Source organism: Ooceraea biroi, chromosome 8 (assembly GCF_003672135.1).
Source record: "Ooceraea biroi isolate clonal line C1 chromosome 8, Obir_v5.4, whole genome shotgun sequence".
Classification (NCBI taxonomy): domain Eukaryota; kingdom Metazoa; phylum Arthropoda; class Insecta; order Hymenoptera; family Formicidae; genus Ooceraea; species Ooceraea biroi.
The window spans coordinates 3,484,126-3,511,366 of NC_039513.1; the positions used below are offsets into that span (position 1 = coordinate 3,484,126).

A 27,241-nucleotide genomic window follows, 5' to 3' on the forward strand; every position below is an offset into this window, starting at 1 on the left:
TCCAGATTAGACTCTCGCGGAAGGACGCGCGGTGTCGGCGACTAGAGATTCATCCTCGAGACTAAACGAGGTATCCTGTTGGTCGGTGACCTCCTGATTATGTTCACCAATGGTTATCAAAGTTCTCTCAAAGGTACTTTACTCAGAATGTCCTTTAAATAAATACTGATCGTGTGCACAGTTGCGTAAAAGTAGAAGACTGAAATTATCACTTCGATTATATTAAAAAATTAGGAAATTGTCCTCGATATCAAAATATATCTAGTTTCGATAAACAAGACAATATTTAAAATTCTTATCATCCATCCAGATAAGAACGAATCATTTAATCGTATGACGATTAATTTCTTTGAACGATGATCGTGTAATCGAGAACTCCTCGATCTAAAATCGAATTTGAATTTCAACGCACTTTCAACGTGTTCAACGAGAGAGCACGCAACTTCCTATCATCAATTTAGATGGCTCACTTATCTTCGCGATAAGTCACTCCAAAGGGCAACCACGAGATTCGTTACGAAGGTCTCTCGACCTCTCACACGTTCAAGGTCTGATTGCACTTTCAGCGCGTGCGACAGCACACATTCCACGGTCTCTATCCAAATAAAGAAGCTGAATCAATCAATCTGTCATGAGTTCCTTTGAGAGGCGACCGCGACATTCGCATGAGAGTTCTTCGACCTCGAAAGGCATTTAAAATTGCGACAAGCTGCCAATATACTCTTGGGGGCACGCAGTCGTCAACGGGTCATTCAGCCATTCCTTAAAAAGCCGCCAGATCCGCGACTGAATAATTATCCATAGATAATCGAGCGGCGCACATTAAAATTGTTATGATCAACTTCAGAAATGCTGAATCCTCATCCCCGTCGTGAACAGCTTCAAATCATTCAATCAGCACGATAAAACTTAGAACACAATCACCAGATTCTTCACGATGCGGGTCTAGCTGCATCATTCTCCGATGCGCGTGAGCTCCAGCGTGTTCAGACTGACGACGAGTACCGTCGCTTCGCCGTCACGAATTTCATCGGGCGACGTCTTCGCATCTCCGGTCGCAGATACATCCCGCACAAACGTTCCAGGATTCGCCTCTTCTTCGGCGATGATCTTTCTCTCCTGCTTCAGGGCGATGCCGGCTTGATTACACGACATGGACGGGTGTTCGTCGCATCGTGTGGCGCGCACTCGCCGAGGAATTCGAAGATTCGTGCGCGGCGCGAGCGAGCGAGCGGCCTCGAGCCACTTTCTTCGGCGCGCCTGAGTCCTCGCTTCTTCTTCTTCTTCTTCTTCTTCTTCTAAAGATGTCCCGCGTCAGAGACGGGGAACGAGGCAATCCGAGGTCGACGACGAATGGCCGCAATCTCGCCGCGCGGCGACCACTTGTTGCTGCCCGATTCGGCCAACGACCGCGACAACGTTTCGACGTCGCGGAAGGACGCCCAGGTGTCCTTGCGACGGCGCGGGCTTCTCAAGGATTCCCAAGGACGACCCGCACGGTCGATGATCGAGAACGATCCCCGATTCGATGAAACGAGATGGAATATTCGTCCTACGCCAGGTATATTCCTGAGGATGTCAACGCAAGGATGTTAACGTCTCGACGTGTTTCGTCCCGACGAAACGTCCCAAATGTTGAAGGAACTTTTCGACGATGACACCTGGGGATTCGGGTTATCCGGTCGCGAGACACCAGCAACGACGCATACCGCGCGACGGTGCATCGAATACTGAATACGCGACTCGACTGAAGTCGTCCCCCTCTCTCTCTTCCGTAATTCTGTCCTGTCCCCCTCCTGGTCGTTCTGCTCCTGCCTGGCCAAGGCTTTTCTTAGGCGGCCGCCTCGCTGGACTCCAAAGGGCCAGCGAGTAGCAGCAAGAGATCGTACTTGGACCGTCTCTTGTCGTTGCAAATCTCGCGTGCAATCCACGGGTCGCCTTTTCGAAGAATGTAACAAATTGTTCAAGCGTACTTTCGTGAGCCATATATTGTTTGGATTGTACAAGGAAATGACAAGCAAAATAGTCTCAGCCTGTGCTCGAATTTGATGGATCATCTCTGTCATGCTCGGGTTGAAACGCACGCGTATACTTGAAATGCAGTATTCCAAGTTGCATGTTCCTACTTTGCATTCCTATCCAACCTTATGCACGAGACATGGTGAAAACGTACACACCTTATCGGAAAGTGAAATGATTTGCTCTACTGAGTTTCATATCGTACTTCTATCAGAATTTTCGAAATTTCAGTATTATAAATATTAGTGATCATATTCCATATTAAAATTTTCAAATACGATAAAACGCGGCCGTTATCAAGAAATCTCTAAATCCGCCCCTCAAATTTCCGAATCGTTTTAAATCCGTCTAATGGACCAATCTTGGCGTAGATGTAAACGCCAGTTTTGAGATATTGATTAACGGATTTACTGTTAAATCAATCGACAGTGCTGCACCGTCCGCGTATGGAAAGGATTTAGAGCGAGCCGATCGCGATGATCGCGGAGCAGCAATCTCCGAGCGGCCGCTTGCCCTTTGACGCGCTTCGATCACTCGGAATCGCGTCGATTTTCGATCAGAAGGAGAGGAGAAAGATAAAGAAAGAAAGAGAGAGAGAGAGAGAGAGAGAGAGAGAGAGAAAGAAGGAAAGAGAGATAATTGCTCGTGCAAGCTGGTGAGGCGGGAGGGACGGCAATCGGCTCTTGGGAACGGGTACGCGCCTCGTCGTCGTCGAGGATGGCACGATCGGGGAAGAGAAGGGAAGAGAGAAGCAGAAGAGCTGCTTAAGGAGGCCACACGGAATCCGCAGACGTCTCCTCACCGGTCGACCAGTTTTCTCATACGGTCGACATATGGTATGTACCCGGTGACCGAAAGATCTCCGCCGCGTCGCCGTCGTCGATATGGGAAGCGATGCAAAGTATGCGTGCAAAGTATACAACTACCTTTTTTTTTGCATTCAGTTACATTTCGCTATTTTTCACTATTTGCAGCTTTGTCCAGGTACTTCTCGCCGCGAGCATTTGTACCCGCAGCTACGTACGTTTATTCGTTAATGCGCACAGCTTTCCATTTCCAAGAATTACACCAAATTAAAATATATCTAAATATTTCAATTGAGAAATATATTTTCAGTAGGTACTTGTGTCTGTACCTAGACAGAGAGTTTTGCAGTCAGCTATTCAGACAGGTATTCTTCGTAACGAATATCTGCAACTGTACCTAGAGCCACCAGTACTGAGAATAGGACATTTTTGCATCATTAGATGGAACTTGCCGAGTAGCAGGCTAGAATGACACGCTTGGGACGTCAAACCTAACTGTTCGCTACTCGTTAAACGGTAGACTGACGCACAAGTGGGCACTATTATTGAATGCATTTATTCTTCATCGATACGCCGTTGGTAAAGATATCGCTTTTACGTAGTTATAAAAAGTATTTTGAAGAGATGCGAGTTTCGTCGCAAGCAAAAACTAAACTTATGTAACCTTAGGTCGGAATGCCAACTTGTATGTTTACCTCGTGTTTCTAACTGTCACATAGAACTATCGATCCTATCGATGATAAGTACGATCAAGAGAAACAATGTTTGAATATCGTTAGATTAATACGAAACGTTCTAATTCAAAGATATCACCTAGAAGTGTTACAAACGTATCAGTTTCTGTCAAGAAACTAAACAGACCATGAAGTGCATAAACGATTTCAACAATGCACGTATGTCTACAATTCTTACTAATTCAAATACTATTTTTGGTAAATCTATCTCGAACAAACTAAATTTAAGCTATCGAAAGGAGAAAGGTCGGCGTTAAGAATCCGGGCCTATTCGACGATAAAGAAAAGAATCGAGAGGAAGAGATGACGCATGCGATTGTAATCGCGACGCGCGGTAAAACTGTTCGTCCGTAACACGGGGCCCGTATCCTGGAGCGGCTTTGCGCCTCGGGCCCTGTGGCACGGGTGCATTTGCACGTGTACGTGAACCTCCACCCGGAGCAAACCGGTATGCGTTTTTCCGGCGGACGGAAATACGACACTCCTCGACGACGGGCCCTCGAGCTATCTCGTCAGCAGGTATACGAGCCGTTGGACGAAACAGTGTTACAATAGTCACGAGCGAAGGTAATTGCGAGAAAAAAATAAATGAAAGTAGCATACAAGCAGTTAGCGCAATTTTAGAAACTACACTACTTACAAAGATATCTTTTACGTTAACAGGAAGAAGAAATAGAGAAACACGGTCTGAGATAGAAATTTAAGAAAATTAAAAATGCCTCAACGTAAAGCTATCTTTCTTACAAGTAACACTACCCAAGTGCCACTCGCCGATTTTCTTGAAACTTTGCACACACGTAGTACATCGAAAAACATTACACACGTGTCTTTTTATTTGTGCTAACAACGCATTTTAAGATTAGAAAACGCATTCGAAAATTTAACACTCTATAGCACAATGGTAACTAACGCTACTCCTGAGCGTTATTCTCTTACAGCTTTTACGACATTACTCTATTATGATTTCATTGTCTGAATGTTTGGCATTAATTTTACGAGATTCGGAATGGCAGATTCAAAATCGCGGGCCGAAATCACAGAATTTTCAAAAATTTTATTCAAAGTCAGTTTCGAAGAAGTGTTTTAGACCCGTGATTACGATTTTGATAACAGTTATATCAATCTAGAGGAATTTTGTCAAACTACTATTAACATTGTAAACAGTGACCTCGAAAACCACCACAAAAATGGTCTTTGCAACTAATTTAAAACAATTGGAATTTGGGTCCGCCATTTTGGATGCACCATATTGAATTTGCCATTTTTCATCCGCCACCTCTAGATTGATCATAAAATATTAATCATAAAATTGTTCCTTTCAATTTCCTAAGTCTAGAGCGTACATAATCTTGCATATCTTGTATAAGTTTCTCCTTCACTTTCACGAATTCTTTTGTTTCTTGAAACAAGGAGACTATGACGGCTTCAACGGCTCATATATTCCCACCGGAACCGCAGGTGGCTCGCCTGAGGACGTTTATGTGGCCAGACGTCCATCTCGACCCATGTAATCGTAGACGGACAACGATAGAGAACGATTGCTCGAATCGACATGGTGTCGATTTTCGTCCACGTGGCAAGGCAATGGCGTCCTGATGATAACATTCATCTAGAAGAGATCGAGTCTTGAACATGAAGCTACGGGATCACGCGATCGAGGAGATAACACCGAACAGAGACGGCGCTGTGCCCCGGTGCGGCATCCGAGGACCGTTCGATGTGATTCCGTTACGAAGAATACCGGTAGCAATTTTCGCTGGATCACCCGTTAGAATTAAATAGCATGAGATGCTAAGTTATTGAAGAGCGAACAAAAATGTCTATTTTGTCATTTGTAAGAATATGAACATATATGAAATATATGTATGTATGTATGTGCGCATGTGCATGAATCTCAAAATACTCAAAAGACCAAGTATATCAAAATTCGGATAGAAGATAGAAGATTCAAACAAATCGAATTGTACAATTGAGCTGTTTGAATAATTCGAAGCAGGAATACTTGAATTTCAAATTCGGATAGTTTGAAAATAAGAAACCAAAGCTGTTTGTTCCCTTCACTGATACATCGCTTTACTCTTTCACCGAAATTCATGAAAGAGTCATTGTTCAAATATATTTTTAAGCGCAGAGTCAGACTTTGTTCAGATAATACATTTTGAAACTAAGAAAACATCCACCAAAAAAGCACGTAATACATACTAATTAATTAGTCATTAGTAATTCAATTAGTAATCAATATTAATTACTAATTAGGTATAAGCAAATAAAAATCTTTCGCGTGCAAAAATGATTCGGAAGAGAACTGTATGTTCTCTTTTAATGATTCCTTTTACGACGCCAATATCAATTCATAATCGCAATCACAAGTTTATACGTCAATCTAGACCTTCAAGATCTGGTTCTACGCCTCGAAATTGGCAGATTCGTTTATTAATTATTATTTGTCCAGCCATCAATATTTCAGCAGCGTACCATAGTGATGCGTAAGCAGGTATAAACGCGCATACCGAAATCGAAGACGATACGATTTAAATTTCTGCGAAACGTGCACGAATACGTATCATAGTTTGATACGATGAGCATCGCTTTACGAAACTTTTGTTCCAGTCGTCGCGATAAAAATGTTTGTCGCGTCTCTCGTGAATTACGTGGCTGAGAACAAATATCATACATTTGCGTACCAAATCATGACATCGCTAATTTTAGTGTGCTTTAACTATCTCCAATTCCCGATTTATATATTATAAAGTAAATAATTCCCGATTTACAGTAAACTCAAATTTTTACAAGAATATCTTTTATCAAGAACTGCATATGATAATTTTATATTTAGTTACGTTACACGCATTAAAAAAAATATGATTATTTTTAGATGCAAAAACTTGCAAACGTATCGAGTGTTGTAAATCGCGATATTTTACTTTGGAATTGCGTCATCTTACAATATCTTGCTATTATTATTTACTTAAGTGACCGATTTATTTCTTGATTACATTTTTACTTAAAGATAAAATGCCGTTATGGTATCGCAATATCACACTGCTACGATAAATCCTACTCTATTTTCACTGTGAGATATAGTCAATATAAACGATCGCGTTTGAAAGAACGATTCTGTTTCTTCGAACGGTCTCGGGTTCGCTCGTATGCACCTTTATCTCGCACGAACGAGAAATACGTAGATATCCTTATCGCAAGGTGTAGAATACAGGCCGGTCGTTTCGAAAAGTATCGACCGTTGGCGTCATTCTGTCCATAAAGGTGTTTCTTGACGGAGAAATAAATATGTTTGTCGTCAAAACGTGCATTAAAATTATGCAATTGTAATGGCGAGAGAATAATCGCACCACAAAATGCACGTATACACAAAAACAAAAGAAATTAGTACAATGATATTAGAGAAAAGAAGTTGGTTGAGAAGTGCGGAGAAGCAAAATGTTTCAAATGAGAGAAACCAAGACAGAGAAATCGAGAAATATGTGACAAGCAGCGAGGAGAGGAGGAGAGAAAGAGAGGTGACGTTATATTTATTGCTGTGTAAACGTTCAGCCACTTGCGTAAACAGTTTATGTCGAGAGGAACCATGCTCATGAACGTATACGGTTCCCCTCGCGAATTGTGTGATTCTTTTTCATTTTTGCTTGGTGCTCCAATTTTTGTCGGAGATTCTCGTAGTAGCAGAATGATACACGGTCTTGTAAATTTGTCATACTAATTCATTCAATTTTGACATTTGTTGTACAATATAATTTTCTATACTGCGACAATGCAAAAGAAAACCTGGCGATAAGTTGCCCAGCAGCATGAGCCAGGGATTTCTTATGAGAGCCATGACATCACTCGTCATTCGTTTCATTTCCCATCTTTTCTTTCCCTCTTGAAGAGAAGTCAATTGGCTCTGCCCTTCTTTGGAGACCCTTTCGCGTTTAGAGCCGTTCGTCTTCATGCGTGCATTAGAGAGTAGCGGGGGTTGGCTGCTTAATCGCGCGCACAGTAGCCCCTTTGTTGAACCCTGTAACATCATCTGCTTCGCGACAAAATTGAGAGACAGCATTTAAATGCTCGATACATCACTGCCATTATGTTCGCTTGCTCGTAAATCCCGTTATTAAATCGAGCACGGATGTTGCTTTGGCTAGAAGACGTCGACAGACATCTCAGAAGAAATTTATATAAAAAATTTCTTATATCTACCAACTATTCTTTAATTTTTTATCATTTTTCATTGGATTTTCTGACCTGCATTATGCAATCTTATTATCACAAATGAGCTCGATGATAAGTTTCATATTTAGCAAATTGCTTCTAAAGATGATTTTATAAAATCATGTTTCGATTAAGAACAATTATGTAAACGCATAAAAGAAGTATTATGCTTCTATAGGGAAGTGAAAGCAATTTGACATTTGAATTGTCATAATAACCCGGATGTTGCTTCTCATGAGTGATAATTGCGAGACGTTAAAAAGTGAATTTCTACCTAGCATGCTCTCGGTACCGCTTTCGCGAAGAAAAATTGTATTATTCACGATTCTGTATAAGCTCGTCCGTGCCGTATCTTTTCTTCAGGTTTTACACGACTTGGCACAAATGCGGCGGACGCAACGGCGCGCGTCGCGCCGCACATTGACTTTTGATTCACTGGGTATGTGGGTCGGTGCCGAGTGCCGCTCTCATTGTCAGAGTGGGTCGTGGGTAGTGATGGGCCTGGGACCCACGCAACCATCGATACACAAGTTATTCGCAGATATCCAAAGATGTAAATTATTCAATAAAAATTTATACGTGCAATTATTAGCATGTACTCTATATATATATATAGTTTCATAAAGTGTCAGATTTATGTATAATTAAAATATCATTTTCTGGACAATCTTAAATGTATAATACACTGAATAAAAAATAAATATAAAAGATATTTTAAATAAATATATGTGAAAAACGACTTTATATAATATGTGCTATTAATCTTCCACCATGCTCATGATAAAGAATAAGCATGAATGATAAGAGAATATAAATGACTTCAGGAAATCCTATCTTAAATTTCTGTCCTTTATCATTTCAGGTAAAAGCCAGTTTCACGTCGTGATTCAATAGCGAGGAAATCTTGTCGAGTTGCAATTCAACGATGATGACGATAAGTCGCGTGCAACAACCTCGTTACCTAAGATGCATCCGCGCAACGGTGCGCTGACGGTATCGCTGCCAGAACCTAATTATGCGCTGAACGTCTGGCAATTGTGGTCCATTAAATCTGGACACGGGTCGGTGAGTGCACATATGAGAGACACGCGAAAGTACCGTGAAATATTGATCGAGATTTGATTACGGATTAAATAAATGCGTGTGATTCCTGTACATGCATGTATTCCTCTAGGAGAAGAAGCTCCTGCATACTGCAAACGCTTAAGGTTCTTGTCGCGCTCACAAGCAGGCGTATGGAATACAAAATCCACGACAGAGTTGCGAACCGGCTTTCCATTCTTCGTCAGTACACTGCTGAATTTCGTCTTTGTAAGCCCTCGAGCTCATCGAGTAACTTTTCAAGGGTCTGTCATCCTCTAAACGACGCTTTGCGTTAAACTCGAAGTCTGAGAGACAGATAGATAGACAGGCAGATCTATTTCCATCCTTTTACCTGTTTTGTTATTGTATTCTATAAAAGTTTGAATCATGAAATTCTTAGAATTTTATAAAATTCATAGAGACAGCGAGAGAAAAATATTATTCCAAATTCTTATTTTTCAGTAAATCCTGATCCGTCATAACATATTTTCGACTTTTATCAAGATATGCGTTTGCATCTTGTTTTACTCATAATAATAATCGTCTTTTAAAGCTAAATATGCATTTTTCTAGTTGAAATTATAAAAAGCTTTACACGGTAGAAGCCTTGTACCAACGGAAAACGCTGAGATTGGGTGTACCGTAGTTTCGATAGCGTATCGGAATAATATCAGCCGCAAAGATTAAACTGGTTTAAACTACGCGGTACGGTATGCTACGAAGGCAGCAATTCGCCTCCTTTTATCGGTGAGTGATATTTCGAAAGATTCGCGAAATCCAGCCGCCGAGAAGCGAGAAATGAGAGAAAGTGAGCGCGAGTGCAAGTCGCGCGAGACACGAATGCGCCTCGCAACACGCTGAGAAAATCCCGATATCCGCTTGCTTTCAGCGCTATAATGTGCGAAACAATTATTTTCCTACACAACTTTTAATCAGCTGTATAAATGTTTTCATAAATCTTTAAATCTACATGGCATGATCTTCTCTGTATCAGAATTAGATATGATGTAGAATGTACGATAAATTAATGACTTAAAAATTTAATTTATTTTTAATAGCTCTTAAAAAGTTGCGTTTCTATTTGTTTGTTCAAATAAAAGATATGCAGCATTCCGTGATTTTAACTATAATTTTCTTTTGGTTTCATCACTTCCACAAATCACAAGATTAAAATAAACCTAGACTGTATGTTTTCGTCGCGTTATATATTTTGTTACATGTTAAATATCGCTATGCTTCGAATTCGTTCCGGCAAATCCAACGATTTATTTATTTCTGGAATGCACGGTTCGGTTCGTTGAACTCGTGTTATAAAACAGTAATGAAAAAGCGATCGATCGGCGAGAATTTGTAGCTGACTGCATATATTTTTGGTGAAAGATTGATCTATGTTGGATCTGTCAAATATACGGCGCTAATTAAATGTGATTAATCGCGCGTCGACAACCAGTTACTTTTTCATATTTTATGTATCCGCGCAGCGAGGTCGATGAAAAATCGAGTATGAACATATCAAGATTGAAGATAGAACTCGCATGTAGGAAATTCTCAATTGAGCCGCTAAGTTGTGGCATTCACTCCGGAATAAAAATTACCAGACACGGAAATAGCTCCAATACTGTACCAGATACATATATCGAGGTCAACCAGAAAACGAACGTAAAATAAGGAGCGCTACTAGTGCAGATATTAATATAATGCTCTTTCCCTGCTGCTAAGCTTTAGAAAATAATAGAATAAAATTGCAAAGTATGCGAAAAATAAGCCAATCAAGAGAAACGATTAATAATCATGGTAAAAGTGATAATCATAATTCACAAATAATTCATCTCGTTCTATTTGAAACGATTCAGTACTAAACGCCGATTGTCGCGTGACATCAGCTGTCAAAGAGATCCGCCGTCGGACATTCCGGTGGCAATGATCGTGAGACTGTGGCAGCCTCCTCCGTGGAAGAGGAATCGGAGACAAACGGAGATATCCTTAATGCCGCTCATATAGCGTGTACAGCATCGAGAAATCGCGGGGAAAGGAGCCGCAGGGTCATCGAACTCGTTCGCGCGAACTAACGACGAACGGGCGCATCTCGCGTTTTTCCTCCCCGTTCCCTCTTTCTCTTTCTCTCTCTCCTTCTTTTCCTTCTTTTTTTCTACAACCGACACATGTGTGCGCATGCGAGACCGCGAGAAACTATGCTCGAGAGGGCTCACTTTAGCTGCTGGTCTCCTGGTTTCACCGCTTCCCTTCCTCGGCTGATGGTACGCTCGACTTTTCTGCTCGTCGGTCTTTTCGCGCTGAAGAGCGATGCAACCGTGTCTCTTTTTCGTCCCGTGTTCGTCGCTGGTTTCGCTGTTGCAGCTGATGCTGCTGGTTCCTTCGCTGGCTTCGCCCTGAAATTCGCATTAACTGCGATTAAATCGTGAATTGATATTTTTTATTCTTAATTAATGCAGAGGAAGGGATTGACCGCGCAGTGCGGCTAATTGGCTGAATCGCAGCGACGCTATTTATTTTCATTTTAATTTCCAGGAGCCGACCACAATCGTAAAGACGGACGCCATCCTCGAGTCGCTGGACGGCGGCTTACGTTATTACATCTCATTAACTACTAAGGAGTAAGGACTTGTATAACTGATATACGCAAGGAACTTATTTATGTTTAAAGATGTTCTTAATATTAAGATAAATATATTTTAGATAATGTTATTATATACACTGGAAAGTTGCATACTTACTTCGTCTTTTATCTTACATGTAAATTATTTTTTACTCTATTACGAGCGTGACCATATAAATTGAACTACAGTGTAGTGAATCGTTCAACTTAATTTATTTATGTAAAGTATTTTGCATACATTGTCCCTGTATATTACTCGTCTCCCTCTGAAATCCACCGCAAGAGATTTTACAAAGCAATTAAGCAGGTTCGAGAATGGTTTATCTACACTGAGAAAAAAATGTAATTGATCCAACGAAATGTCTTGTCACGGGGTGCCAACAAAATATATACTTATTTCAACAAGTTATATATTGAATCAAATATATAATTGTTGGATTATAATTCTCATGTGTGTAATCCAAGAACTACATATTTGTTTCAATATATAACTTGTCGAAATAAGTATATATTTTGTTGGCACCCCGTGACAAGACATTCGTTGGATCAATTACATTTTTATCTCAGTGTAGACATCTCCTTTCTCTCGGCAATATGAGCATTGTGTCGCTTTCACGTACGAGCGTTTACGTCGCGCCCACGGAGAAAGAATGATACATGTGACATAAACAGCGACGTGCAATTCGCTTTCGTTGCACAATAAAAATCGGAGGCGGTGGATGGATGGCCGACCGTCCGCCCGCGCGTACGATAATTATTGCACTAATGTGAATGCGGGAAAGCCGCTGAATCCCTCATTACGCAAGGAATCGATAGAATAGTTATGTAACACCGCATGCGTTAAACGCACTGCAACTCCAAGAGGTGCGTGTACCTGCAGGTGACTAACGGGCGGGATTGCGTAACATGTGCGTGCGCCGTTAACATTCCCCTGCGGGAACAATCGGGAAGAACGTGGCAACACGCTTAGTTTCGCGCATCAACGCTAATTACGTTATCGCGTTCGACGCCAAAGTCGTAATCGACGAAACCATCATCGTGATGAAGGCTACCTAATGACTTGGTAACAAAAGCTTCACTCTAATGAATCGTTCGGTTCGTTAGTAGTTTTCCATCATGCCGAATTGGCCAGACATTTGTAAGTGGTAAAAGTGGTAAAAGATTGGAGAGACTGTAATAGAAGAAACTTAAATAAACACATTTGAATTGTATGTACGTGCGACAACATGTACATGGTACCAATAACCAACTATCAGAGTGATACACATAGCTTTACGTTTTTGTAATAAATATAAAAAATGATTTAATTATGCACGAAATATTTCAAAATATCAGTATCTTCCAGACATTCAAATAATTAATTTAAATTGACGCCACACATGAATACAGGGTAATGAAATATATTGGTACCTGCATACAACACATTGTGAAGCTGATTCTTGTTCTAAAAATAATAGAGTGACCGCATTCAGCGTTAAACATAGCAGTTTCACAGTCTTATCCTCGAGGATAAGACCCTGGGGCGAAATCGCGCGGTTGAAAAGAAGGGAACGAGGCGCTCAAGAACTCGGTTCGACAAGTTTAGCGTATCAACGGGTTCCAGTGGGTATCGGCCAGCTGATGAAGTCAGTTCGATCGCTGACCGTCTGGTGTCAATGCCCCCTCGTTTGATCCGCCTCTTGCGAACGAATGAACGGACGAACGAATGAACGAGCAGTCGATCGATCAACAGCAGACCCGGCGAATCGGATTGATTTCGTTCCAACGACGTTAACGCGGTCCGCACCTGGTTAACAACGTTCACCTGGCATTACGTAAATTATGAGCGATTTGTCGCGTCGCCGATAAAACCGTACACGGAGTATAAAGCACATTTCGTGTTCGATGAGAAAGTACGATATGCGAGTATACTATCTCTTCAGGAAGAAATCGATTCTCTAAAATAGTTGAACTACTCTTTAATGCATGACACAAAATAATCAATTAAATTAAATTTTTTAATAATAAACTTTTGTGCATTTGCTTTATTTAGTTATTATATGTCGTAATCTTCGGTGTATCAAAAGTGATGAAAATTTTGAAGCTTTCTCCTCCGTTTTCTAATATCGTGCTCTATTATTGCTATTATATTATTAAATAAAGTGTGACGAGGCCATATTACTATGCGCGTATATCTGTATATTAGAAAAGTTAGTTTGCACATTTCCGGCTTGTAAACGCGGCTAGAAGAACGAGTCTCCCGGAGAACAGTCATCGCTAGACCGGCTCGCGATAATAGCATTGGCTCACGTGCGTGCTTCGTTTATCTCTGTTACGAGGCGTTCGATCCTCGCCAAAAGTTGGATTTTAAATGATGAAACGCGGCATTAATTTATGAGAGAGTAATTCTATCTCGACGCGGGGGCATTATCTTGTTGTTAAGCAAGTCCCGCGAGAGACACACCTTACGCGCCTACCTATTATTAATCCGGGAGAATAACACGGTATAACGTCTATGAACAAGCTATACGTAACTTTCAGGGAAAGATTCATTTGTATATCCGACGCAGTATATCTTTCGAATATGAACATTTTAGTAGTTTATTACGAGAAAATCGAAGACTGCACATTGAAATTATTTATATAAAATAATCATCCTTTCACTAATTATTAAAAGTACAATAAAATTTAATATAAGAATATTATAAAAAAGTATGTCTTTTAGATTGATATTGTTTTGAAATAATTTATATTAAGTAACAAGGAAAATAATAAATAATAGCAAATCTAATAAAATAATAATGAATAGATTAATAAGTATCATTTCAAATAGAGCAAAAAAAGGAGGAAGGGGACACCCGGGTTTGAACCGGGGACCTCTCGATCTGCAGTCGAATGCTCTACCACTGAGCTATATCCCCGATGATGGTTTTCTCCTCAAGTGCAGACTTCTAATTCAACAGGCACAATAAAATATTTCATAATAAATATTTATAGAATAAAACTATTATTACATATTTAAATATGATTCAATACGTAATAAAAATATACACATATTAGGTAAAAATATACCTCTATAGTAATAATAATCAAATGTCTTCAATAATTTTCGTAAAAAATTGCATTATACATATATGAAAAAAGAATTCCGAATTTTTAAATTGTATCTCTTATTTTTACCAATAAAATATCTATTATAAAAATCCATTTATAAAATGGAATGTTACGTTAAATAATACTTTTAATTTCATTTTAATTTCAATATATTGATGCAAATATAACTCTTTTCTACCTGATACAGCAAATTCAATGTTTTAACACGGTAAAATCAGTAGACGAGTGAAATTTGGATGGAACAAATTGCCGAGTTGAAGGTAAACCGTTTTCAGAAGCTAAAAGCCATCTGTGATAAATAGATTTTCCAGGAAATTAAATGACAAAAAACAATTTTATAATTCGTGACAAACAAAAAGTTCCATTACGATTCTATTACGATTATGATAACGTATTACTGCATATGAAAAAGTGATAATACGTGACAAAACTGCATGCACACGCCATCTACACCGTGGCTGATTCGCACTACGAAATCAGCCAAAAGCAACATATCGATAATGTAGAAACCTAACACATTGACACACGGATGACCGCTGTTTTCAGCCAGCCTGCGAACGTTAGTTTTAAATCCAACAAATTTAAAATTTTTTTCTTTTTAAAAAGAGAAAAAAAGAATGGAAAAGCAAATGTCAAGAATCCGTATTATTTGAATCTACTTTTTCTAAAAAAAGTGACTTTTAATTAGATGCTAGTAATTAGATGATTTTCAATCTCAAAGCTGAATATTTACTTGTTATCTTTCCTGTGAAATATTGATATTTTAAATATATTTTATATGTAATAAATTATAAAATAATTCGTTGTGTAAAATTATAAGTATATAAAAATCCTTATAAGATAACGCAGTTTCTGTAGCAAATTATTATGTAGCAAATTACGATTATATTAAATTTCGCAAAAATGTATTGTTATTCTTAATATGTTTATTAGCAGATGTACTTACTGATTTCCGCTAGACTTCTTCGTAAGCGGCGGATTATTTTGCGTGGTCCGTTTAAACGGTGCCCGCCCGCCCGAACCCACGGACATCCCGCTTCGAGCCTGAAAATATTTTTTTAATAAATACTCGATAATACAAATTACTATTACATGTAAAAGAAAAGTGAAAATGTATGCAAATTATATATTGCAAACAATCTCAATTATGCAATAAAACTTAATTCTCAATAACTAAATTAAAAATCAAGAATACTATAATCATTATACAGGGTGAGGCACCTAAAACAGGCCACCTGAATATCTCGGCTGTTATTGGTGATAGAAAAAAATGTGTCAGACCAAACTTGCATGGTTTCGAGGGACACATAATTTGTTCTAAATAGTTTTTTATTAGGTGGACGCGTAGAGGTCATATGAAGGTCAACTTCGTTTTTTTAAATGGTATGATATGTTTTTTTACGTACCATCTAGTAGAGCGTTTGAAGATGCGCACATTGATCTACGGGTCAAAATCATTCAAGGTCACTGAAGGCCAACTGCAAGGGAAAATAATTTACTTCATATTGCCTAGAGTTCTCTGCTATTAAAAATATCGTAAACTCAGAAATGAAAAAGTTCTAGCCGTTAGAAATTTTTTCTTTTCCGAGAAGTTCTGAGTTGATGATATCATTATTTTTTATATTGCCTAGAGTTCTCTGCTATTGAAAATATCGTAAACTCAGAAATGAAAAAGTTCTAGCCGTTAGAAATTTTTTTTTTCCGAGAAGTTCTGAGTTGATGATATCATTATTTTTTATATTGCCTAGAGTTCTCTGCTATTAAAAATATCGTAAACTCAGAAATGAAAAAGTTCTAGCACTTAGAAATTTTAGCCTTCAGTGACCTTGAATGATTTTGACCCGTAGATCAATGTGCGCATCTTTAAACGCTCTACTAGATGGTACGTAAAAAAATATATCATACCATTTAAAAAAACGAAGTTGACCTTCATATGACCTTTACGCGTCCACCTAATACAAAATTATTTAGAACAAATTATGTGTCCCTCGAAACTATGCAAGTTTGGTCTGACACATTTTTTTCTATCAGCAATAACAGCTGAGATAATATTCAGGTGGCCTGTTTTACGTGCCTCACCCTGTATAAATATGAAATGTAAATAAACTCATAATAACTAAATTTCCATGTTGACAATAAGTTACGCAGATTACTTTCAAACGAAAATACTTTTTATGCATAAAATGCAATAATTGCGTTGACACAAGCGTAATAATTGAATCTGAAATATGTAAGTATCATTAGTACATGGAAAGTATCTACACAAGACGTAATAAAAAGTAGAAGAAATAATCCCCTGCAAGAGTGTATCTTATTTTAATTATTACCTGAAGTAGGAAGAAATTAAACGATAAAAAACGATAAAAAGCCTGACATTTTGCGACCGGTTTCTTGCGAAAACGGTCCCGCCAGGTCCCACCGAACCTCATTCGAGTTGGGTCGGGTCGGGTCGACAGGTTCTCTGAAGTGATTTTAAAGACAGGGAAGTGATATTAAAGTGTCGCTCGCAAATAATGTACTTTTCGGTAATAATGTCTCGCGGCGCGTCTTCCGCGGAAATAAACAATCACGTAGAGGGCGCAATAGCAAAACCACATTAGCGCGCAGCGTTCCGCTCTGTTTCGCGTGCATCGCACCGCGCTAAAGAGCCGGCAATTAAACGGCGAGGTAGGCCATTATACATATGTTATATCGCGCAGATTATCGGGCGCGCGGATGCGGTTTTAATAAAAAAGCAGGACGCTATCATCGGGCCGGATCGTTGATGCTGGAACGTTGGTCGGCGAGCTCGCGCGTCCGACTCGGCTCTCTTTTTAATGCACCCGCGCGGTAATCACACGCGTGCACGTGCGACATGCGTAATTATATTCCCGGAGCGCTTAACAGCAGCTAATTATCGGCCGCGCCGACTAACGTTTCCGTGACGCTCTGATTCGGCTGTGATTTATACGGCCGGATAAGTAATCGACCACCGTAACCGCGGATAATTATACGCATTGGGCAGTGACAAATCTTTCCCCAATCGGTTTGCAGATTATAATGGTTAATATTATTAGTAATGTTACATGACATGTAATGGCTACACTGTATCTCTGTAATTATACCGCGGAGTTCACTTTGTCATGATCAAATGGATCAGATAAAAATCGCTATCTCTGTATGACATAACAGGGCATTGCTGCATTCCTAAGAAAGCTATTCTTTTCCTACGTAGAAGGTCAAAATGTGTCGTTTCATCATATTACGTAAATTAGCATGTTTATTTAGCTAGCAAATTAACCGCAATGCCTATCAGCATTAAATTTCTGCTTTACCGTTAGAAGAAATAATCGAACATATAACGATATTCCATGCGCATATTCAGGGAAAAATGCAAGAGAGTGAGAGACATGTCTGAAATATTATAGATACACGCGAGACATAAATGCGTATTACCGAATTCCCACCCAGCGCATCTAGAAACTGTCGGATCATCTTGCGCCGCAGATAAACTTCCACATTGAATCACCGTCTTCGCACTCCCGCACTAGTCCCACACGAGAAGGTGTCAGTCTTTTTACACCACACCCACTAAACCGTCTCGTCGATGCGAGACTTGTACACCTCCGCGAGATTAAACGCCTCTCCCAAGAGAGATGCACCTTGATACTTCCCGAGGGATTGTCTTCACGCAAGCGGGAACTTCGACAAGAAAATCTGCGTCGTCGAATCTGTGTGAACCGTTACGACACGACTTTGCGATCTCTGCAAAATGCCAGGAGGATTTGCGAAATGATGAGCACGATATAAAATCCAAATTGACTGGCGGAAGAAAACGGAATATTGTAATCTTAGCGAGAGTATTGTCGATTTAGCGGCCGCCGCGATACTCGAGGAAGCTCGATCAAAGACTGACGGAATTCGAACTGGCAAGATAAGAATTAAGTTGCGAGCGATAAGTTAGAAAATATCTACAGGTGAGAGTGTGTGTACAGACTTACGAGTACATGTATACTCCTACTCAAACGCGAAATCTAACGTTGCATGCACCGAACAATTCGAGGTCGATCATCGAACTACGCTACTCCCAAATTTTCTCTCGTGTTTAGGCGCTAGAGAACTTGTCTCATTTCAACCGTAAAATCGTTACATAATCAAAATGACATATGCAGAAAAATGGAAAAAATGCAATCATGAAAATTTGGATGATAACCGCGTGTATCTGATGTTATTATTAATAAATGTTTCTAACATTAGTAGCCCTTACTGTATTAACTTATAGATACGATTTAGCAAAGTGTTTCAGAAGACATCAAATCATCCTTATCAGATTATTTATGGGAAGGCTACTATTACCGTTTTCCCCGGGATGTCGACTGCATTTTTTACATTCGAGACTCATCGCCCGATCCTGATCGCTCCGATCGGCTTGCGCGATTGGCGTTATCACGTCGTGCCGCGAAAACACGGCAGGCAGATCGCAGGAGCGGCGGGATTTTGAACCGTCGCAGATACCAGGCGACTTCGATCGGAAGGCTATACGTCCGTGTACGTACCTTGCAAAGGTTCATCGAACCTCGGACGCACGTACGGGTTCTCTCTCTCTCTCTCTCTCTTTCTCTCTTTCCATCGGCCAATAATAAAGATGCACGCCCGGTACGTAACTACGCTCTGTACATACGTACGTAAGTACTACCCTGCACCCGTACCCGCTCTCTCACCGCGGAATACTCGAAGAAGATATATACGGGGTGTCCCGAATCTACCGCATCTTTGATCCAATAAATAGAGAAAAAATGCTGGGGCAATTTAGCCGTGTTAATCTGAGTTTTACGATAATTAGGGTACTTGCGATAGTTGGGACACATTATTTCTTGCTGACGAATTTAATTATTCATCAGTTTTAATTCACTCTTTATTTTTTGTTATTTATTATTAAAAAAAAAAAAAACAGATGGATAGTGCAATGTGTTCAAGTATATTCATGCATAAATCAAAAGATGAATGTGCGTTATACGAAAGCTGCAAGGTATGAATTATATACCTATAAATTATTACAGGTCAAACTGCCAGCTAGATGGCTCGGAATTTCTAGCTCCCTGAATCGCTACATTCTCGACACGATTTTTCGAATCCAGGATCGCATCGCTCTCGAACCGTTACATTCTCGGATCACGGATTCTAGGTTGCACAACAGTCGTGGACTGTGTTGCATTCTGCAAGCCGCAGACTGCGAATTGCAACATCTCCAGGTCTCCTCGCATCCTCGAAATATCGATCTTATCAGTTTCCCCCATTTCTTTCTCTTTCTCCTTTTCTTTCTTGGATTTCGATTGAAGGCTCGATCTTTCTGTAACGCATACAGCGCGCATACTCGATGGCATTTTGGGAATAAATACCTATGAGACATATGCATAAAAAGATCTTTCTAAAATAATTATTATTAAATTCTTTTGTGATTCTAAATTGCTGGTCTCTCTTTAATTATATCCAGGTAAAAACTTCAGCCTTTCTCTAGACTATTTATCTTTATATGTTTTCTAAATGGATCATTTTAGGAATCCCCGAATTTTCATTAATAGCTTCTTGTGCATCATGCGACACCCAGTATACGTGCTCACGCACGTCTTGCCTGCCTACTTAGTGAAGATCGCGTCGCGTGTTTCTCTCGACGACACGGACGCGGGAATTGGAATTCCTACGGAATGGATCATTGGCTGCCGATGATCCATTCGCAATTGCTGTAAAAATTGATGGAGATATCGGGTGCGGCGTCGCGCGACGACCGATCGGCCGCGCGAAAGTGCATAAAGGATACCGCTTTGCGATGCGCCGCGGCAACGATAACGGGACGAGCCGGTGTATTTTCGTGTTTCGCCGATATTTACGACGCTGGACGCGCGCCGCACATTTTACGGTCGTTCATGGCACACCGTAACGTCGCAATCAGGCGTTACGCCAAAATTATACTAATTGCAATATCTCTTTCTGTCTCTCTCTCTCTTTCTCTCCCATCGTCTTCGCGCGTTAGAGGGAAGAACCGTAATCGCTAACGCGTGGCCATCAATGTCCTCTCAATGTTTCAGTACACATTAACATTTATCGTCCAACAATTAATGTTACATTTTTATTCCAGAGAGATTAATATAAAGTAAGGATTTAAAAATTTCACATATAAAAGAGGATACCTGAAACGCTAAGATTTTAAATGAAGAAATTAAAAATTTATTAAAGATTTAACTCATATAAAAAACCGAGATATCAGAACTTAACTTCAAAACTCTGATAATCTCAAGTATAAGAATTTGAGAGAAGTTGGGAATGAAAAAATGTGAAAAATACTAAAATGGGAAGATAAGGACGTCAAAATTCAAGATGTTGGAACATAAAAAACTACTTAAAAATCCGAGATTTTCAAGGGATCAAAGTCTCCAAGCAAAAACGTTTTGAACCTGAATGTGTCCTAGAATTCACGGGTTCAACGGTCCAAGGAAGTTGCCTTGAAACTATTACTATGTTATACGCGGGCGTGCGTGTGTGCGTGCGCGTGTATTAAGCAATCGCATACCAATTTCACCGATGGCGCGCTAAAAAGGCAATCCGCGCTACATCGAGCGAGATTGCCGGAGATGCATCGGGCTGATCGTTATTGCTCGCGTTATCAGCGGCGCGGCGAGTTGTCGTCATCGTCCTCGCCATCGTCGTTGCCGTCGTTCTCCGCTTTTCGCTTTTAGCCGCAGGGTGTGGCGGTGATAGGTCTTTTGCCTACACTTTGCCTACACTTCGCCGGTGCACAGCGGCAGCAAATGCAGCGTCAATAACAGCGAGCCGCGTGTTACACTGGCTTCACATCGCACAGGTAAACTCGCGCGCATAACAGCAATAACTCTTTTCGATCGCTCTTCGAATCCGAGTTCATTCCGCAGTACATTAAGCGTATATTTTTATTAGAGAATAGAAATGAAATGCGAAACTTATAATGAAAGATAAAATGTAAATCTAAATTTACTTTCGCGTGTAATCGCGTTATTAAAAGTAGTAACACATTAAATAACGAAAACAAAAACTTGACGTTTAACAGTGTCCTTCTCCCTGAACGCGTTTCTACTTAAATATTTTCAGTGATCAAATTTTAACTCAATTCATTCTATGAAAATAATTGAGATTTTAAATATTTGATCATACGGATCGCATAAAAATAGTTCATATATTTCTGGCATACACTACACTAGTATTACATAATATATTTTCAATTACATATCTTTTACTCTATCGGAACTTTTCATGGGCAGTGTGGAGATAGCTTTAGAACCGCACAGCCCACACGCGCCGCGAACCCGCGAGCCGCGCTTCTCGCGCTCGTTCAAACGGATCGCCAACCTTTATTATATCTAGCCTATCTTCGACAGTGATCTGCCTTCGCTCGGCCGCTCGTAAAATTGGCTCGCGCGGACAGGTGCGCGTTTGTTCAGATCGCGGGCGACGCGATCGAGCACGATCGGAGTGGATCTCATTGCATTTTGCTTTTCATGAAGAAAGATGCGCGAGGTTCGTCGAACTTTGTGGACAGATCATCGTCATCGTTGTCATTATCGTCGTCGTCGTCGTTGCGCGAGTGCATCGGCACGTGCCGTGCGATGACACGCGACGACGATCAGCACGACGACCAGGTCGCGTGGCTATGTATGGAGAGACAGCCTGTGCGCGATGTCCGAGAACTCGATGAAATTTTTACAGAAATTGAAACAGCCAATTTTTAGCCGCAGCGTTAGAATGTTTGCCAAAATGGACAAATTGTTATATTCAGTTATAACGAGTTGAGCATCATTCCAAAATAGTTAACTCGATAGGATAATTGTTCTTTTTTAATTAATTAAAGTGATAAGATAGTCGTTTCTGTTTCATAGAAATTATTTCAAATTTTATTCGCGTTTGTTTTCGTTATAATTTATAATTTTTATATTTAAGATAAGTTTATAATTAAACTCTTTTAATAGCTTGATTAAATATTTTTTTATATTTAGTATTAAATATTGATGATTGCTTATAAGCGTAAGCGTAAAGATCGTTTCCCAAGGAAATGGGTTCGCTTAACGGATTTACTGGAACGCACGCGAGATTGAATTTAAGCATGCTTTGTTTCGACACAGATGAGCATTCGTTTCCTCTTTGCCACGGTGTTACACTTGTACCGTTACATGCATTCTGCAGAAAATCATAAGGAGAATGACAAAACTGTTCGAGCGCGACAAGTAAGTCGCAAGATCATCGACATTTGCGGTAATTCGAAATATTGTTGTGACACATGTTTCTCCCGTTTGCTTAGTGTTTTTAAATAAGAATATATGTTACAATTCAATATTTTCAATTTCTATAAGAATCAATTCCAGACAAGCGTAAATTATTGTTGGTATTTAGTAAAATAAGTAAAATATCATCCTTCATTGCGATGCATTCTGAAGCCTTTCAATATAATCCTAAGTCTCTCAAGAAAATTACAATCATGACGAATTATAAGCACTATATATTGTGTCTAATTGAATTTTATTACAGCAGCAGAAGCGCGGAAGCTCTAGCATTTGATATTTTTGTCGCTACCATGCGGGTCTTAATCCAATTATGTCTCTCGTCGGAATCGCCGGACTCGACACGGTTCCCGCTCGTTTTTGTCACGAACACACAAGGTACACGCGTATCGCCGCCTCAAGAAAATCATCATCAAGAAAGGGTAACTGGTCGCGATTCCGGCGAGAGATTGTCAAAAGTTCAACAGAATACACGTCGTCGACATGCAAGTCGCGAAGGTTGACGTGAGAAGAATCGCGAGGGGCGCACCTGCACATAGGTATCCAATTTTCGCCTCCTGCGAGCGCGGCGCCGTCCGTGTTCGAAGAGAAGACGAGATTTGGAATCGGCAAAAAGAAAATCCGCACGACAAATCGCCACGATGATCAGTTTTCTCCGGGCGAGCGAGAGACGCCGCCGAGGATCGTCCGACGAGATGCGTCCAATTCGGCGATTCAATGCGAACTGACCGCGTCCCATGCCATGCCATGCTATTCCGCTCCATTCCGCCACCAATCCTCTCGATCTTATTCCGCGACTGACCCCTCTCTCTTTCTCTCTTTTTCTCTCCGTCTTATAACGTAATCCCCTCCTCCCAGCGGGTCCTTTTCGCACTCTCCATCACTGAGTTTTATCATGCTACTACATTCAACGAACGTCTGATCCCAATCGCGGTACGTCTCGCTGGCAATTAGTTCGTGAAGATAAGATGCGTCGGAATCAGCGGGAAGGGAGAAATGCTCTTTCAGACAGATGAAGTATTTTGCAAGGAAAAATAGACTATTCTGTCAACTGGCTATTCTATTCGTGAGAGAAAAGCTATACAGAGGTGTAAATTACATTCCTATACATACTAGGATTTCTCTAATAAAATGTTATCGTAACTTTAAAAAATACTTTAAAGATCTATCTCTTATTCATAAATCCGTGTATAATAGTGCGTGTATAAAATTTATTTGTTTCTACGTTTTGTAAAAGAGTTTTATACATTATCTTTTGCCGAGACGCATTTGTCGAAATGTACCCGCATTCCAATAAATTACAGTAGCGCTCCACCAAGAGCAATGCTTCCGTCATCTTCAAGCGAATTGCCTTCCGAGATGACCGATGACGCGTCATTTAATCGTCGCTGATGAGTATTAGGAGAATTCGCCGCGTTTATGCGGAATCGGTCCGAGAAAGTTCTTAAGTTTACAGCAACAAACGAACTTTATATCTCAAAAGTTTTGATCTTTTGCAACTTCTTAGAAACAAGAATACCTCAATAAATTCTCAAGCAATTCACTATAATTTGTCTTCTGATCGAACTCGATGAACCAACGGAATCTTAACAATTCTTGAACAAGGTATAATGCGGAAAACACGCATAACCATTTTTATAATTAATTTATACTATCTTAGAGCAACAAAATAACAACAAATTCCAGTGTAGTTGTTTTTTCGATTCCGGCACTCTATATAGATTTTTCAGTATGGGGGGGTCCAGCTTAACATTAAGCTGGACCCCCCCCCCCATTTTGATTGCAATTTCCTGCAAAACGGTTCGAGCAACAAAATCGGGAATAGAGCAACTAATTAGCACATAATTAGCACCAAATTTTCTGATAGGTCCGAATTGTTTTGGGGTTGGTGGGGGGTCCAGCTTAATATGGGTGGTGGGATCGTATTTACGAGCTATGCAAACGCCCTGCATGTCACGCACAGTGAAGACACGTGATGTAACTTCTGATCTGGTCGCCGCGTGACCCTGGTCTACACTAAGTAGGTGACCTTCTGACCTAATCGTCGTTAATTTCATTTGCTAGATACTTGCCGTTGCGCAAACTCGCGCGTCGACTCGTTCGACAGCTCGCTCGCTCGCTAACGTTTTTACGCGCACTGCAGCATCGGTGCTGCATGGCTATGCGCTCCAAATACCTGTTCGGTTCTACCCACCTGCCGTGATTATGGCTCGTGGCGTCCCACGTAAATCTAGCGGCGGTTCGCGAAGGGGGAACCTCGCGCTACCGTCGTGAGAATCCATTTTTCCGTCCGTTGCGCTCTCCTTCCGGCTGCCCTCGATCAGAACCCTGTGCCGAGCATGCAACAGATTGCAGCTGCTTTTTTATCGTTTCTTTTTCCGAGTGGTCGAAGAAGGAATGCCGATTTTTGCTGATACATCCCGAATAAACATAAAAATGGTTCTATTAGTAGTAACAGAATACAAATCTAAGGATGCAAAATTGAGTAGCTGATATGTTGGATTAAACTATCTATATGAAATGAATTTGCATTTAAGATCTTTAGATAATTCGGAGAAAAAAATACTACAATTAATTGTGACAATTCCCTCACGTACTTGCAAATATTTTACTACTAAAAATATATAAATTGCCTATTCATATATATAAAATATAATATCCATTATAAAACAATTTGACGATAAGGATCCATGTTTTCTAAACGAAAAATTGCACATAGCAAGAGACATATTTGAAATCCACACCCTCAGAAAGGATTTCTGATAACAAGACGAAAAATATTCTTGACTAATTTAATCGTATTACAAGTATAAAAAATATGAAAATAAAACAATTTTTAATTTAAATCAGTAATTTCTATTTTTCTCTCTCGAATTAAATAAGATTGTCTTACTGTCTTGAGACAAGAGTAACATATACAAATTTATGCTTATATATTCTTGTATGTAGAATAATTTGATATTAGCGCCACTTTATAGTAGGCTTTGCCGATGTCGACGCATCATTTTCTCACAGTCGCTCGTCGACTCGGCGCTTCTGCGTCCTTTATTCGGATAAAACGGCCAATATTTATGTGTTGCAATCGAAAATCGGGAAAGTGTTTCTGTTATTTACAATGAATAAGTGCAATACTCTACAAGAAATATTAAAAGATATGGAAATGTAAGTAAGTATATACAATATACTTACTTGAGAAATAAGATTCGAGATAAGACATTTCCATATCTTTTGCACTTATTCATTCTAAATAACAGAAACACTTTCCCGATTTTCGATTGCAACACATAAATATTGGCCGTTTTGTGCAGATTCTACAAATTCTCTTAGAAGAATAGAATAAGATGTCTTTTAGATCTGACAATATTCTGAAATCAAGAATATTTTGAACTTGCTACAAATTTGTATCTAAATCCTTCTGAGAAAATTAATGAGATAGCACCAAGATTATTTGAATCTAGATTTTCGAATTTTCTATTCAAGATTAAAATATGTTTCTTTTCAATAATAAATATGATTGTCGCTATAGCGATCTTATTTTATGATAGATTAAAGAGTAATAGCATTAAGTCCAGAAATCTTTTCTGTGGGTGCATACTTCGCGGAACAAAATAAATAACGCTCCCGCGGGATAAATGACAGCATCGATCGCCGTCTCGTTAACCGCTCCCGGTGGAGATCGCGCGATCTCTCGATCGTACGGTTCGATCGTTACAGCCCATCGATTTCGCGGGCGATACCGTGTACTCACGCAGCTGCTCGCTTGACACCACGAAGAAGATGCAGTTGATCATCGTCGGATCGAGAATCGCGTGGTGCTCGTTTTACAATAGCGATCGTATGATCGGCGGTAGAGAACGGACAAACGAACGGGCAAACGTGCGAACGAACGCGGAACTGCATGCGTCGCGAACGACAGCCCGCGCAAGACTGCCGGTCCGATGACGACGCATCGTCTTTGGCATTCGGCTCGGATGGGCAAGGTAGACGGATGGACGGTGGATGGATAGATGGATTAATGGATAGATGCCATGATGGTTCGAGTTCACGGGCGCAACCGCGAAATTTCAGGCGTTCCTTCATAAGACAATCGAGATAAAACTACGCTTCAAATAGAAAATGCATTTAAAACTGAAGACCGAAAAACATTTCTGATTCTCTCTCGAAAAGATGTCTGATTTTATGAATTAAAATCTTGTGGCATAACATTGTCCGCTTTTCTGTTTGAACTTATTCCGTCTAATATGCGCGAAAATCTTGCATTTTCTTTTAACTTATATGATTATACAAGATAGATTAGATTAAGCGTCACTGCAAAGATCGATTAATTTGAAAATTTTTGTTAATTTTACGAGTTTTTATGAGAATCGCATTTTTCTCGCGGACATGGCATCCAAA

At 40.0% G+C, this 27,241-nt stretch overlaps 1 protein-coding gene, 1 long non-coding RNA gene and 1 other non-coding gene across 5 annotated transcripts in view; all 3 read right to left on the bottom strand.

The window, feature by feature from the left end:
* Positions 1-27,241, bottom strand: part of LOC105274836 (cytospin-A) — a 48,151-nt gene that overhangs the window by 11,448 nt on the left and 9,462 nt on the right. For all 3 annotated transcript variants that reach the window (XM_011331282.3, XM_026972099.1, XM_026972098.1), the window contains 2 exons: positions 15,508-15,605; positions 11,062-11,241 (listed from right to left, as the gene is read on the bottom strand). In XM_011331282.3, coding sequence (XP_011329584.1) covers positions 11,062-11,241; positions 15,508-15,605 — 278 coding nt within the window. The remainder of the gene's footprint in view (positions 1-11,061; positions 11,242-15,507; positions 15,606-27,241) is intronic.
* On the bottom strand, positions 14,297-14,368 carry Trnac-gca. Its single transcript has one exon. It is a non-coding gene; the product is annotated as a tRNA-Cys (tRNA).
* On the bottom strand, positions 19,859-26,781 carry LOC113562490. Its single transcript, XR_003406923.1, has 2 exons — positions 26,595-26,781; positions 19,859-25,174 (listed from the first exon to the last, which is right to left on the bottom strand). It is a non-coding gene; the product is annotated as an uncharacterized LOC113562490 (long non-coding RNA).